Below are 13,306 nucleotides of genomic sequence, written 5' to 3' on the forward strand. Positions count from 1 at the left end.
TTCATAATGGGGGGGGGGGGGTGGGGTTGGGGGAAGGGATGTCGAGTTAGGCTACTGGTCTACTACTTGCCTCATAATTTTACTTGTCCACACTACAACACGATTAATCATGATGAGCTTTTGTTGGGATAATATACATACTGTGTGTCCAAATCCTTGTAATAGAAACATGCCGTTACCGTGAGCTACAGAGATACACATGGAAGTTGCTAAACAAATAGCATATTTCACCTTTTCTCATTCGTTTCTATTTTCTTTCTTTTTTTCTTCTTTTTTATCCAATCCCCTCACCCTTTGTTGTTATTATAGACTAGGCATGATCACCCATACCAAAAGTCATAAGGTGCAATTATACATAATATATTCCATTAATAATTATAAAGGCCTACACTTTATTGTCCCAAACAATATACTCTGTGTGAAAAAACCTCGTGCATACTACAAACATCAATATACAGGACTTAAATTATTTATGGATCATTCCTACTGTGTATTGACTGTTATTGTTACATACTGAATTATCTGTAACATTGTAAAGAATTTTACAACTTATCCACACCTCACCACACAAGTATTGGTGTAATATTTGTATATTTGCTACAGAAAATAACATACCGTGTGAATTGTAACATTCATGGCTCCAACATTATTTATTTATAGTTTGCCTGCTGTGTGTTGACGTATGTACATTTAGTAATAACTAATAACTAAAAAAAAAAGGCTCATTCCATTTTTCTGAAACTTTTTTCTGAATTATATTTCCTTTATAAACATTGATTAATTCTAGATTTGTATTTCTTTTGATTAACGTCCACACCAACCAAGTGTATTGTTTTAGCGTACTACACTAAATGTTGTATCTGTACTGAAATATTAAAGTGTTTCAATATATAGCGATGCATATGTAATTCAGCGTTGTGTCCAATTTCCTATGATGACAAGAAGGATCCTGAAAGATGAAATTTCCATTGTAATGTTAAGCATAGACTTGTTTCTGAACACCTTCGTTTTTTCTATGTTGTTTATAATTTGATCTTGCTATCAGCGTCATTTGTTAATACGCCAAATTTCCATTGTAACGTTAAGCATAGACTTGTTTCTGAACACCTTCGTTTTTTCTATGTGGTTTATAATTTGACCTTGCTATCAGCGTCATATGCCAATACGCCATATTCCATTGGTGTAAACAACCTACAGTAGTAGGCTAATTCCATATGATTTGTGTGGCCCACATGCCGCTTTCTGTAACCTGAACTAGCATCAGAAAACTACATAAATAGGTACAGTAGATACAGTATGTCGTGCTACTAAATGAGCCTTATATTGCCAGAGTACATGATCACATTGAGAAGACAGGTTGTCTGTCGTTTATTAGTTTTATGCTGTACTTACTGTATGTTGGACTAATAATAAATTGAGCCTGATCCATAAACAGAAATAGAAAAAATTTTATAGTTTTCCACTATGCCTATTGATACTATGATAATTTGAGGATCATGCAGTTATATCTATTGTCCGTTGTATTGACTGGTGCTTAAATGTAATATATCTTATTTACATAATTCTAATTACAAATTCAATTAATTCATCTCTTTAGAAAATATATTGCGCATTTCAGTTAATTTTTCTTTTCAAATAAAAGACAGTTATCCTTGTTTTATCAAATTTAATTCCAATTAAGCCCGCTCAAGCATTACAAACTACAATTCTATAGATTTTCCTGATAATCCCCAACTGAGTTCAGCCACTTGTATGTGCACCGATCCGCATTATTTGTGATCACATGTTCAAATCTATGATGTCACACAGGTAGGTCACTCAGCCTATTACGTCATAGATAGTGGGTTCACGGTCATTTCATGAACTTTTGGATATGTAATTTAATTTTTAATAAGAGAACTTGAAGGTATTAAAATGGAAACAACTTTGATATGGTTACTAGGCTGTGTTACCATTCACGTCATGCAGTGTATTTATTAATACAACAATTTGGTCAATTGTAATTTAATCTATGATGTCACACAGGTAGGTCACTCAGCCTATTACGTCATAGATAGTGGGTTCACGGTCATTTCATGAACTTTTGGATATGTAATTTAATTTTTAATAAGAGAACTTGAAGGTATTAAAATGGAAACAACTTTGATATGGTTACTAGGCTGTGTTACCATTCACGTCATGCAGTGTATTTATTAATACAACAATTTGGTCAATTGTAATTTAATCCAGAGTTAATAGGAATGCATGACATATATAAGAAAATGGCAGAATTCAGGTACATATAAAATATATTGTTTATAATATGCATTTTTTTTATATTCTGATTTTTTTTAATTTGATAATTTACATACTGTAGATTCTTTAGGTTCATAGACTGGCAGATAATTTTTGCACTCTCATATTTTAATGTACATTGCACGGTTGCTTGGATAGCCTGATTCATCTAAAGTGACATTTTCAAATCTAGTTTAGTTCTGTGTATAGAGTTCTGCGGTGCTGACGTCACGACCGTAGATGGCGCTGCGTGGATGGTAGGTGGCGCTGCATGGTTGCTAGCCAACCAAAAAATGCGTTTAACCTGCCTAAGTGACTCCTATTTTACCAATTGTTTGGAATATGCTTATTGAAGTAGTCATTTTAAAACTAATTTTCAATAAAAACAAACTAAAAATTCAAAAGATCACTAAATATTTGTTTTTAATAATCTATTTATTCTTCAACTGCAGTTTAAGTTTTAAAAAATCAAGCTAAGATACTGTTGTGACGTCAAACCGCAGAACTCTATTATAACTATAATAATTGATTGTGTGCAATATGGCACAATTCAGTTATAAAAACTTACAAATGCATTTTTAAATAATTAATTAAAATTTGCTTAATTTTCTTGCTTAAATATCAGATTGATTGAAATATAGCAAAATTCAGATATAAAAACTTCCTTTCAAATAAAATTATTTAAACTAGATGGTACGCTCGCTTCGCTCGCGTACCATCTAGGTCGTGCCCACAGATGGTTCTCGAATACACAGTAATTTCAGCGTAACAAAACTGGCGATTTCAAATGTACGTACCGCAAGACTATAGGCCTATACATTGTCGTTTACAGAAACAAATAAATAGACACGATGATTTATCTAGTCAACTAAAATTAGCACCCTGGGAATTACTTCCGAAGGAGAAACTTATCACAAAATGAGTCCAAGTTTTTGATTTGGACTCATTTAAAGAAACCCAATTTGTGTTTTGTATGTAACATTAGGGTTGAGGGATGGGAAAGTGGATAGGTACAAAGAGGAACAATTTTTAAATATATTCTTTTATCCACTCAGTAACGAAATATTTTTTTCATGTTTTATAGGCCTATAAATAATATACCTCTAAATACAGTAAAACATTTGCGATTTAATACTTTTTTTATTTTATTTATTTATTTATTTATTTTAAATATTCATTGTACACTAATTTTCCCCGTGTATGGCAAGAGATTCCTAATTATATTAGAGAACATTCTTTATTTAGTTTAGTTAAAACTGTCACTGTCATAATCGATTGAAATATTAAAGTACCATGTCACGATACACCACTACGACGTTTATATTTGGTAATTATTAATTAATACAAACGTTGAGAAAGAACTGTCAGTATAAAGTTTATTTGTATATAATAATGTGTTTATATATCTAACAGTAGAGCCTATCCACAATCTCGCAAGTTTATTCTCAAAGGGCCCATATATTTACCTACCGTATGTGTTAAACCAAGGGCTCATAAATTTACCTACAGTACTTGTGTTAAACCAAACTCTGGCAGACTGAGAGATTGGGATGTTCCATTCATCGCAAATCAATAGATTTGTATAATCGTATATTAAATCTATCAAAATAGTATTTTTTAAAGAAAATCGGCCTGTCTTCAACATTATGATGGTGTACTCTAGCTGTTCAACCGGTTTTCAGCTATTAAAAACAATTATCGTAGGAGGAGATAGGAAAATGCGAAGCCTCCTCGCATTTTTGTGGCGGGTATTTTTCAAGACGGACATCCATTATACAGTGTATACCACGGTCGGAAAACACCCCTATTTGGGGCAAATCTTGGAACCTAAATTCGTTTTAACCGTCAATAACTTATTATCTAACTTAATTTAATTAGTAAACAGGGTTACATCAGGTGGTTAAAATCAGTACCGAAAGTACGAACCAACTTTATATACCATCGAGTAAAAATTATAGAAGTAAGGCGCGATTTACCAAATTTTGCCCTTACGTAAATTTATATATAGATGACTTACTTATTATCATAATTTATTGTGTGAAATATGGCAAAATTATAAATGCATTTTTTAATAGTTTTATTATTAATTTTTCTTGTACATCTGCTGTTTCAGTACATTAGTTGTTGTAACTTTTTCAACTTGTATAATAATATATGTTTTTCAAATATAAGGAATATTTCTATGTAATAGATGTTATTACACTTTCAACAAGTTTAATCCTATTCTAATGGTTTTATCTACTTTCTTCAAATTCATTTGATAGCTTTAATACATGTCTTTCCACAAACTCATTTTGTTGAAGATCATATTATTAGCCTTATTTGTCATTGACAATATTTGTAACATGCTCATCAGTTCGCTAATGACATTTTTACATGAAGATGGAAACTTGTCGTTAATTAAAGTCCTAGAATTCCATCAGTTTATTTCTAACAGTAGTACTGTAAAGTAATTTTCTATAGAACCCCTATTAAGAGAACACCTTCGGGACCCAACAAAGTGTCACCTTAATAGGGGTGTCTACGTGGTGTTAAAAAACATATATTTCCTCTCAGTCGTTTCACAGGGAAGTGTCCCTTGAATAGGGGTGTACCAAAAGTGCGTGGGAGAGGGATTTTACAGCATTAGATTCCCTACATATTTTTTTTTCAAATTATATATCTACATATCTACATATGATACATAAATTGATATAGTAGTTTAGTAGCTGTATATTTAATGTACTCATAACTTCATTATTGCAATTAAATCATAATCAAATGCCCCTTTAAAACTATCATTTTACCTGCAATTATGAGCTCCACATTACGTCATCAAATGCCCCTTTACAACTATCCTTTTACCAGCAATGATGAGTTCTATATTACATCATCAAATGCCCCTTTAAAACTATCATTTTACCTGCAATTATGAGCTCCACATTACATCATCAAATGCCCCTTTACAACTATCATTTTACCTGAAATTATGAGCTCCACATTACATCATCAAATGCCCCTTTACAACTATCCTTTTACCAGCAATGATGAGTTCTATATTACGTCATCAAATGCCCCTTTACAACTATCCTTTTACCAGCAATGATGAGTTCTATATTACGTCATCAAATGCCCCTTTACAACTATCCTTTTACCAGCAATTATGAGCTCCACAGTACATCATTAAATGCCCCTTTACAACTATCCTTTTACCAGCAATTATGAGTTCTATATTACGTCATCAAATGCCCCTTTAAAACTATCCTTTTACCAGCAATTATGAGCTCCACATTACATCATCAAATGCCCCTTTACAACTATCCTTTTACCAGCAATTATGAGTTCTATATTACGTCATCAAATGCCCCTTTACAACTATCCTTTTACCAGCAATTATGAGCTGCACACTACGTCATAAACTGCCCTTTGCAAACTATCCTTTACCAGTAATGTTGAGTTCTACATTACATCATCAAATGCCTCTTTACAACTATCCTTTTCCCTTTACAACTATCCTTTTACCGGCAATTATGAGCTCCACACTACTTCACCAAATGACCTTTCCAACTATCCTTTACCAGTAATGATGAGTTCTACATTATGTCATCAAATGCCCCTTTACAACTATCCTTTTACCAGCAATTATGAGCTCCACACTACGTCATCAAATGCCCCTTTACAACTATCCTTTTACCAGCAATTATGAGCTGCACACTACGTCATCAAATGCCCTTTGCAAACTATCCTTTACCAGTAATGTTGTTCTACATTACATCATCAAATGCCCCTTTACAAACTATCCTTTACCAGCAATGATGAGTTCTACATTACGTCATAAAATTCCCCTTTACAAACTATCCTTTACCGGCAATGATGATCAGTTCTACATTATTTCATCAAATGCCCCTTTACAAACTATCCTTTACCAGTAATGTTGAGTTCTACATAATACGTCATAAAATGTCCCTTTACAACTATCCTTTACCGGCAATGATGAGTTCTACTACGTCATCAAATGCCCTTTTGCAATGTTGTCCTTACCACATATACATATAATGTCTTATGAATTCCAGTTTCAATCACGATCTACAAATAGAATGATGCATTCTCCAGGAAAGCCCTGGCAGACATTCTTTAGATGCGAGTCAAGTCCATTTAACTTAAGTAGAAAAAAAAACTAGTAGTATTTCTTAGAATAGAAATATCTAGTTGTCGTGTGTGCAGTTCGTTACCCTGAATCATCAGTCCAAGATACTGTAATCTGTTCTGTGACTCAATCTTCTCTCCTTCTCAGTTGAATAACACGATCTTTAAATATAATTGAAGTCAGTTATTAACTTATAATCATTGTAACTTAACTCATTTGAAAACCTCAACCTTGTTTCTTTTTAGTTAGTTTAAATATAATACACCAAATTATGTATAAAATATTATACAAATAATGTCATTAAGGTGAAAATAGAACATTTCATCTTTAACAGAATGAAATGATTTGCCCCATTGCACGAATATAAACATTCATTATTTAATGTAACAAGGCTGCCAGGTGTGTTATAATACCAAATATTTTTTTTATTTTATGTTCACAAATAGTAGCTCCCCCAGATTCTAAACAGTCTGAACCAGACCTTGTACATAACACTGAATCAGTGCATTCTTTCTGTCAAAAACATGTTTGACAGACACGCAGCTTATTGTTTACGGCAGACGCACAGCAATCTTTGCAACAGACGATCAAAGTATAGAACAATTAAATGTATTGTTGGAATAATCTGAATCGTTTCTGCTTGAAATATATAAATTCCTATCATTTCAGACCTTGACCGTGTTTTATAATTGTGTGGGTTTTGTTTACATTTCATTTTTTTTTTTAAAGAGAATTCTCCTTCATGCATATATCGAGGTGACTTAACACCTACCTAATGACGTTTGAGATTTATACCACTAATAATTGTACAAATTAGTGAATATATTTGTGCTGTATAGATGGTATTTTACTTTCCAAAAGGCATTAGTAGTAGTTGGGCTGGTGTTTGTTGTTGAATATTTGGATTACAGAATTGCATAAAAATGGAAATTATAGATATAGTTAAAGAAGTTTTAGGACAACAGTTTAATGATCTGTTTAATGGAAATGGGTAAGAGTATTTTCATTTTAGTCATCTATATAATATTTACATATGTTTCAGACTGTTAAGAGAATGGGTTAAGGTATAAAGTATTCAAGACTATATAGTTGTAACCTTTGATTGTTCTCACTCCATACCGTCCTGAAATGCAAATTTGGGTAGTCATTGGATGCTAACAATGCTGTACGAGATTAAATCCAAATAAATGCTGGGCTAAAGCTTGGTTCCCACTAGGATGCAACACAACGACATAAGCTGCAATGTTGGCTTATATCCTTATGTTGCATACTAGTGTAAACTAAGCTATAACAAGTTGAAAAGAAAAATTAAAGTTTATTTCCATACAGAAAAGTCTGCAAATAAAGAGTTTTTCTTATGAAATGTACCTGTGCCAGTATCCTAATATCGGAAAGTGGGTTATCTGGTGTGGAGACCCTCTACAAAACATTACTAGGATTGAACTCTACTCACTTTCTACTGCTTATGTATAGAATCACCCAGAACAACCCTAGAAAATGTGCTTATAATTCGTCTCAGGATTGTTCAAATGTATGTGAATGCATGTAAATTCCCAACCCAAATACTTCACATAGGGTCAATTTATTTTATGTTGAAAAAAAAATAAGTTGGTTTTTGTAACTAGGTAATTATTTCAACCTATATGCATGATCAGCCCACGGTTTATTCTCGTTTTTTTTTAAATGTCACATCAATTGATTATGTAATTCAATCACATCTGTCCTCAAAACGTTCTGGTAATTCGTTCCTAGCTGTTTATATTATAATTTAGCCTCAATGCTTTAATAATAAATTATAATTTTAGGATTTTTTTTCACTTTATTAAGTACAGGTCAATTGTAAATAGTATATTTTCTTTAATATCAATTAATAAATCAATAAAAATAATTTAAAATATTTCTCATAGTCAAACAACAACAATTGCACCTGCTTTGAGTACACACTGAATGACGGTCATTCATTTTGTTCATTTTAAAATTGTATATACAGTAATTTCAAATCGTCATAGCTTCTGTTTGCAATCTTCAATCTGTTACGATTACGATTTGTTATGTAATTTTAAGACAAACCGAGAGGTTGACATTATTACATTACATTTACTCAACTGCAGTTACTGCAGTTACTGCAGTGAATACATTATGTTGTGTACTATACTATAAACCTGTTATTCAATTATTTAAAGATTTTTTTTATTATAAACTTCTACATTGAAAGAATAAAATCATCAACATTGCGAATGTGAATAAATGACAACATAAAACAAACTGCAAAAACCATTTACTGAGATCGTTTAGAAAAACATTTCAATTAGGTTAACATTAAAGGCAACATGCTCTAACAAACTTTCAGCTAATTGCACCCTGTAGTGTTCAGAGAATAATTAAAGTAAATAGCTATCTAGGTTCTAATTTGATTGGCTAGTTCATTCGGTGTAGACAGGTTTTAATTTGTCTACTCTGTAAACAATCAAGGTTGATAGCAGGGTAAATGGTAAGTTATTATTCTTATAACTAGGTAACATGCATGAGCTATAAACCACAGACATGAATCTCACAGCTGGCTTACCATCAGCCTGGCCGCCGCATAAGTGGGCAATGTACTTGTCTTCGTGTTTTTATGTCAGGCGTATGGATAATAAGCGTTTCTATTGAACTGCCACGGAACTAAATTCAAAGAAATATGGATTTCAACTTATATTATTTTATTTATATTTAAATGCTACCAATTGACTCCTGTTGAACCAAATAGGATATTATCTGGGAAAAACAAATGTATATGAAAACTAAACTTCGTGGAACGGTTTAAGCTATACTTAAGAGTTTAATATTATTTGAAAAATAGTGTACTATATTATTTCTTCTTACAGATTGCAAAAACGTGTAAAGTTTTGTAAAGTATAACAGGATTAGTTTAGAATTTAGTAATGTTAAATATGAAGTAGTTGGAAATGAAAGAAAATGTAATTAAATGTATACAAGATACAGATCAATCATATATTGATGTAAAACATTCTAATTAGAAAATACAAATATATAGAATTACATTTAAAGCTTTAGTATTTAAGTAAAATATTCAATCCCTTTGAGAGATTGTAATGATTATTGTAAATGGATGTTTCACAGAAATCAAGATTCACAGTTTCATTACAGAGTACGTGCTGGATACCACATCTGGTTATTCTCCTGTGGGGAGGAACAATAAATATTATCGTTTATTTGATCCATCACTAAATGTTTCCGTCACATTTCATTCTCTCTGGTGACAAGTTTCATGAACACGTAGCTTGGCAGTGCTAATTTCTATGTATATATATTTTGTTAACGTTTATTTAATCGTTAAAATTGATACCAGGGCATTGACATTCATTTTGAGAAAGTGTTTGACTGTAATAGAACAGCTTTTTGCCTTTTAAATTTAGTTTTAGAACCATTTTCCCCTTTTCTCCTGTTTTTATTGTTTTCAAAATGATTTGATTTATAAATGATTTAGGAATGTTATATCAGTATGATTAATTTGAATTAATCTAATGGTTTTGATAGACAAATTAAATATTAGATAGTACAGCATTGTAGACTAAATCGAAGTTGTTAAATGTCAACACTCCCACCTGCTTTATATTTTAAGATGATTAACAATTTACTAATTTTAAAAACTTGATAAAAATAAATTAGATAAAATAAATTGAAATGTCAATTGTCTACGTTAAAGGTCATTCCATTAAAAAGGAGGACTGGTTTCCATTCAATTTACTCTTTTTTTTAAAAAAGAGACCAATAAAAATAACGAAAATACAGATGAAAAATGTCGTCAAACTACATTCTAAGTAAATGTTGAATTAAAAAAAAACATTATCATCCTGTCCTGACTATTCGGTAAGTTATCGCAAGCCACTAGCCGAGTAAAATACCACCACACGCACTAAATTACAAGTGTCATTATATCATATGTTGTTTTTCAAGTCAATATGAATTTCCAATCAAAACATACATTCATACTGTATATCTATGGACAGGAATGTCTGTGCACGTTCACTCAAATCGAAAAGTCCCTATTAACCGAGTCGAACTGTTAATTTTACCAACCACTGCCTATTCCAAGTAAACTTACCATGGTCTTGGTTAAACCATGGAGGTATTTTAGTAATTAATACGTCCATGGTGAAACTACTGTACCATGCAACTGTTATATCTAAAACATGGTAAAAATGAACTGAATTATCCAAGTGTGGTGACAAAAATCGCTTTGGGTAAAGTTTACCATGGTAAAATGTATTCATTGTTAAAGTCCAGTGTGAACAAGGCTTTAGGAAGTCCAAAAATAGACAGGTGTACTCAAATGTTGGCAATATTAATGTGAACTAATTTTTTAATATTTTCTTGTACTTTTCCCAAATATATCAACCTCGTTTCATGATAACTCTTTACATTCTCGGTATTTCAAAAAACATTATATTAATCAATTAATCAATCAATTAGAACTTACTGAACACTCTAGAAGTGTCATTATTGATACGTTAATTTAAAATTAATTATACTGTTGAAAGGTCATTTGCAGGTCAGACTATTAATTTCCATGACATACTCTTTATTGAATTGGAGGTTAATATATTGCGATTTTAACGAGCAGGGGATACACAAACTGTCGGATAAAAATATGATAGTAGTGTTTGTGTTCGTGACAGCTTTAACGATGTTTATTAGACTAATGGCGTAACGATTTGATACTTGGAAACTTCTTGACGACGCTCCCTTAGTAAATCTTGCTTAATAAATTTACAATTGTTCTCCTGAGACTAACAATCATAATGTGAGAGAATTTGATGTGCATTTCTTGATAATGTTTTATTACAGCCATCCACCCTTGGACTTAGGCCAGGGGATAGGCCCAAATAAAGGAATGCTTGTACTTCTAAGGCCCTGTTTCTGCTGCCAACTAAATACCGTATATTATACGGTATTTTTTGAATACCGTATATATACGGTATATTTTTGGCAGCAGAAACTGCGCTCATAAAAAATATACCGTATTTTGTATACCGTATTTTCCCCACAAAATTTGTGGATAAAATACGGTATTTACAAATTTATACCGTATTTTTTGTACCCGTTTCTGCTGCCAATAAAAAATACCGTATTTTTTTTTTACATGACAAAAGGTCAACATTCGTGTTTTTATTTTCTGTCGCTGTCAGCTGCTTTACACACGTGTATAGATATATTCGGCGAAAATGTGGAGCGAAGACGTCACAGTTTTACTAAATAAATGTGTGTGGGGAAGCTAAAATGTCTGGCCAACTAAAAGGTAATAAAAGGGACAACCACATTTATAAAGACATTTCTAAAAAAATAAAGCAGGAGTATGGAATAGACTTGTCTCCAAAGCAAGTAAACTCAAAGCTGAAGAGCCTGCGAAAGCAGTACACCATTGTAAAATACAATAACTCGGGGAGGGAACGAATTAATTGTCCCCATTACGATGTTTTCTGTGCTCTCACAACATCTCTATCACTAGGGCTAGGCTGTTGAAAGTGATACGTAAAATTTCCTTTATTGCGACTTTTAATTATCGATCAAATAAATGATAATAATAATAATAATAATAATAAATGGGTAAAAAAGATGAAATTTAACACGACCACCCAAGAAGTATTATTAGCAGAAACGGGGTACTAAAAAATACGGTATAAAAAATACCGTATTTTATACCGTATTTTTATACCGTATTTTGAGCAGTTGCAGCAGAAACAGGCCCTAACACATACATTAATACAATAATAAACAGATAAGAGAAAAGATAATATGCTGTATGGTATGCTGTTTATAGGAAAACATGCTGTGCCACGGCAGTCTCTGAATATATACTCCCCTAATTTCATTCCAGATCCCATCAATTTGCTGGGATAAAGCAATCAATCAAATATTGCATAAGTTGAACTTCAAGTCTGATTGAATGATATATTGTGATTAAGACTCTAAAGTCCAATTTTTATAACATAAACATTTTGATCATGTTAACAATCATGCAGCGTTCTCTTGCAGTTATATGGACATAATGATCAGGTAGTAATCTTTATTTTGACGTCATTAGGATTAAACATGTAAACTAAGGACTTGAATCTACAGTAACTACAAAAACATCAACCGCTTTCAAAGTGATTTGCAAATCTGCGTTCAATATCTCCCTAAACGAAATCTGATTCCTTTATAGGATATCCTATGAAATGCAAACATTGAATTAAACAATTTTTGTGACGTTAACATACATAATATGGATCGTCATGATTATTGTACATTTCACAATGTAATACCCCCTCAATTCAGTGGTGCAGCCAGCGATGAAATCAAGGGAGGTCAACCAATATTTGAGTATAACAATGGACTGGAAGCTTTGGCGTTCCAGGTCAATCATCTAGATCATTTGAATCCGTTTATGCATGCACAAACAACAGAAACAACTTGATCATTCACAAGAAATTAATTATTCGAACTGTATCAACCGCTTGTGTTGCATCAACATCCTTGCGTTGCTTCCCCAGTGGGAACCAACGCAAGGATGAGATTCACCCCCGCATACTTTTTTTCTGTTACTTTAAATTAAACTGCCCGTAGCAATGTTTGCAGCACTGTTGCATCGACTGTTCCCGCTTGTGATTATGCACTACGGCACTTTGCATTGATATGTCATTTGTTTCTATTTTGTTGATAACAAGTTGATAAAAATTGTGATTTGAAGATTCGTTGTGAAGAGGACGTTGTATTCACAATTTTTTTTTTGCTAAAAAGTTAGGGTGGGGGGGCGGGTCAGGATCCCTGTGAACCCCCACTGGCTGCGCCCCTGCAATTAGATGTGATTACAATAGACCTTCTTCTAAAGGTACATGTTTGGGACCCAACAAAGTGTCCCTT

General features: G+C 32.4%; 1 protein-coding gene across 2 annotated transcripts in view; it reads left to right on the plus strand.

The window, feature by feature from the left end:
* LOC140052619 (maternal embryonic leucine zipper kinase-like) overlaps positions 1-13,306 on the plus strand; it is a 69,584-nt gene that overhangs the window by 35,426 nt on the left and 20,852 nt on the right. Inside the window, exon 1 of one of the 2 annotated variants that reach the window (XM_072098273.1) lies at positions 7,264-7,391. The exons of the other annotated variant lie outside the window; for it this stretch is intronic. Within the exon in view, the coding sequence (XP_071954374.1) occupies positions 7,324-7,391 (68 nt within the window). The 5' untranslated portion in view covers positions 7,264-7,323. Of the gene's footprint in view, positions 1-7,263; positions 7,392-13,306 lie in introns of those variants that run through there. 2 annotated transcript variants of the gene reach the window in all.

Source organism: Antedon mediterranea, chromosome 6 (genome assembly GCF_964355755.1).
Source record: "Antedon mediterranea chromosome 6, ecAntMedi1.1, whole genome shotgun sequence".
Classification (NCBI taxonomy): domain Eukaryota; kingdom Metazoa; phylum Echinodermata; class Crinoidea; order Comatulida; family Antedonidae; genus Antedon; species Antedon mediterranea.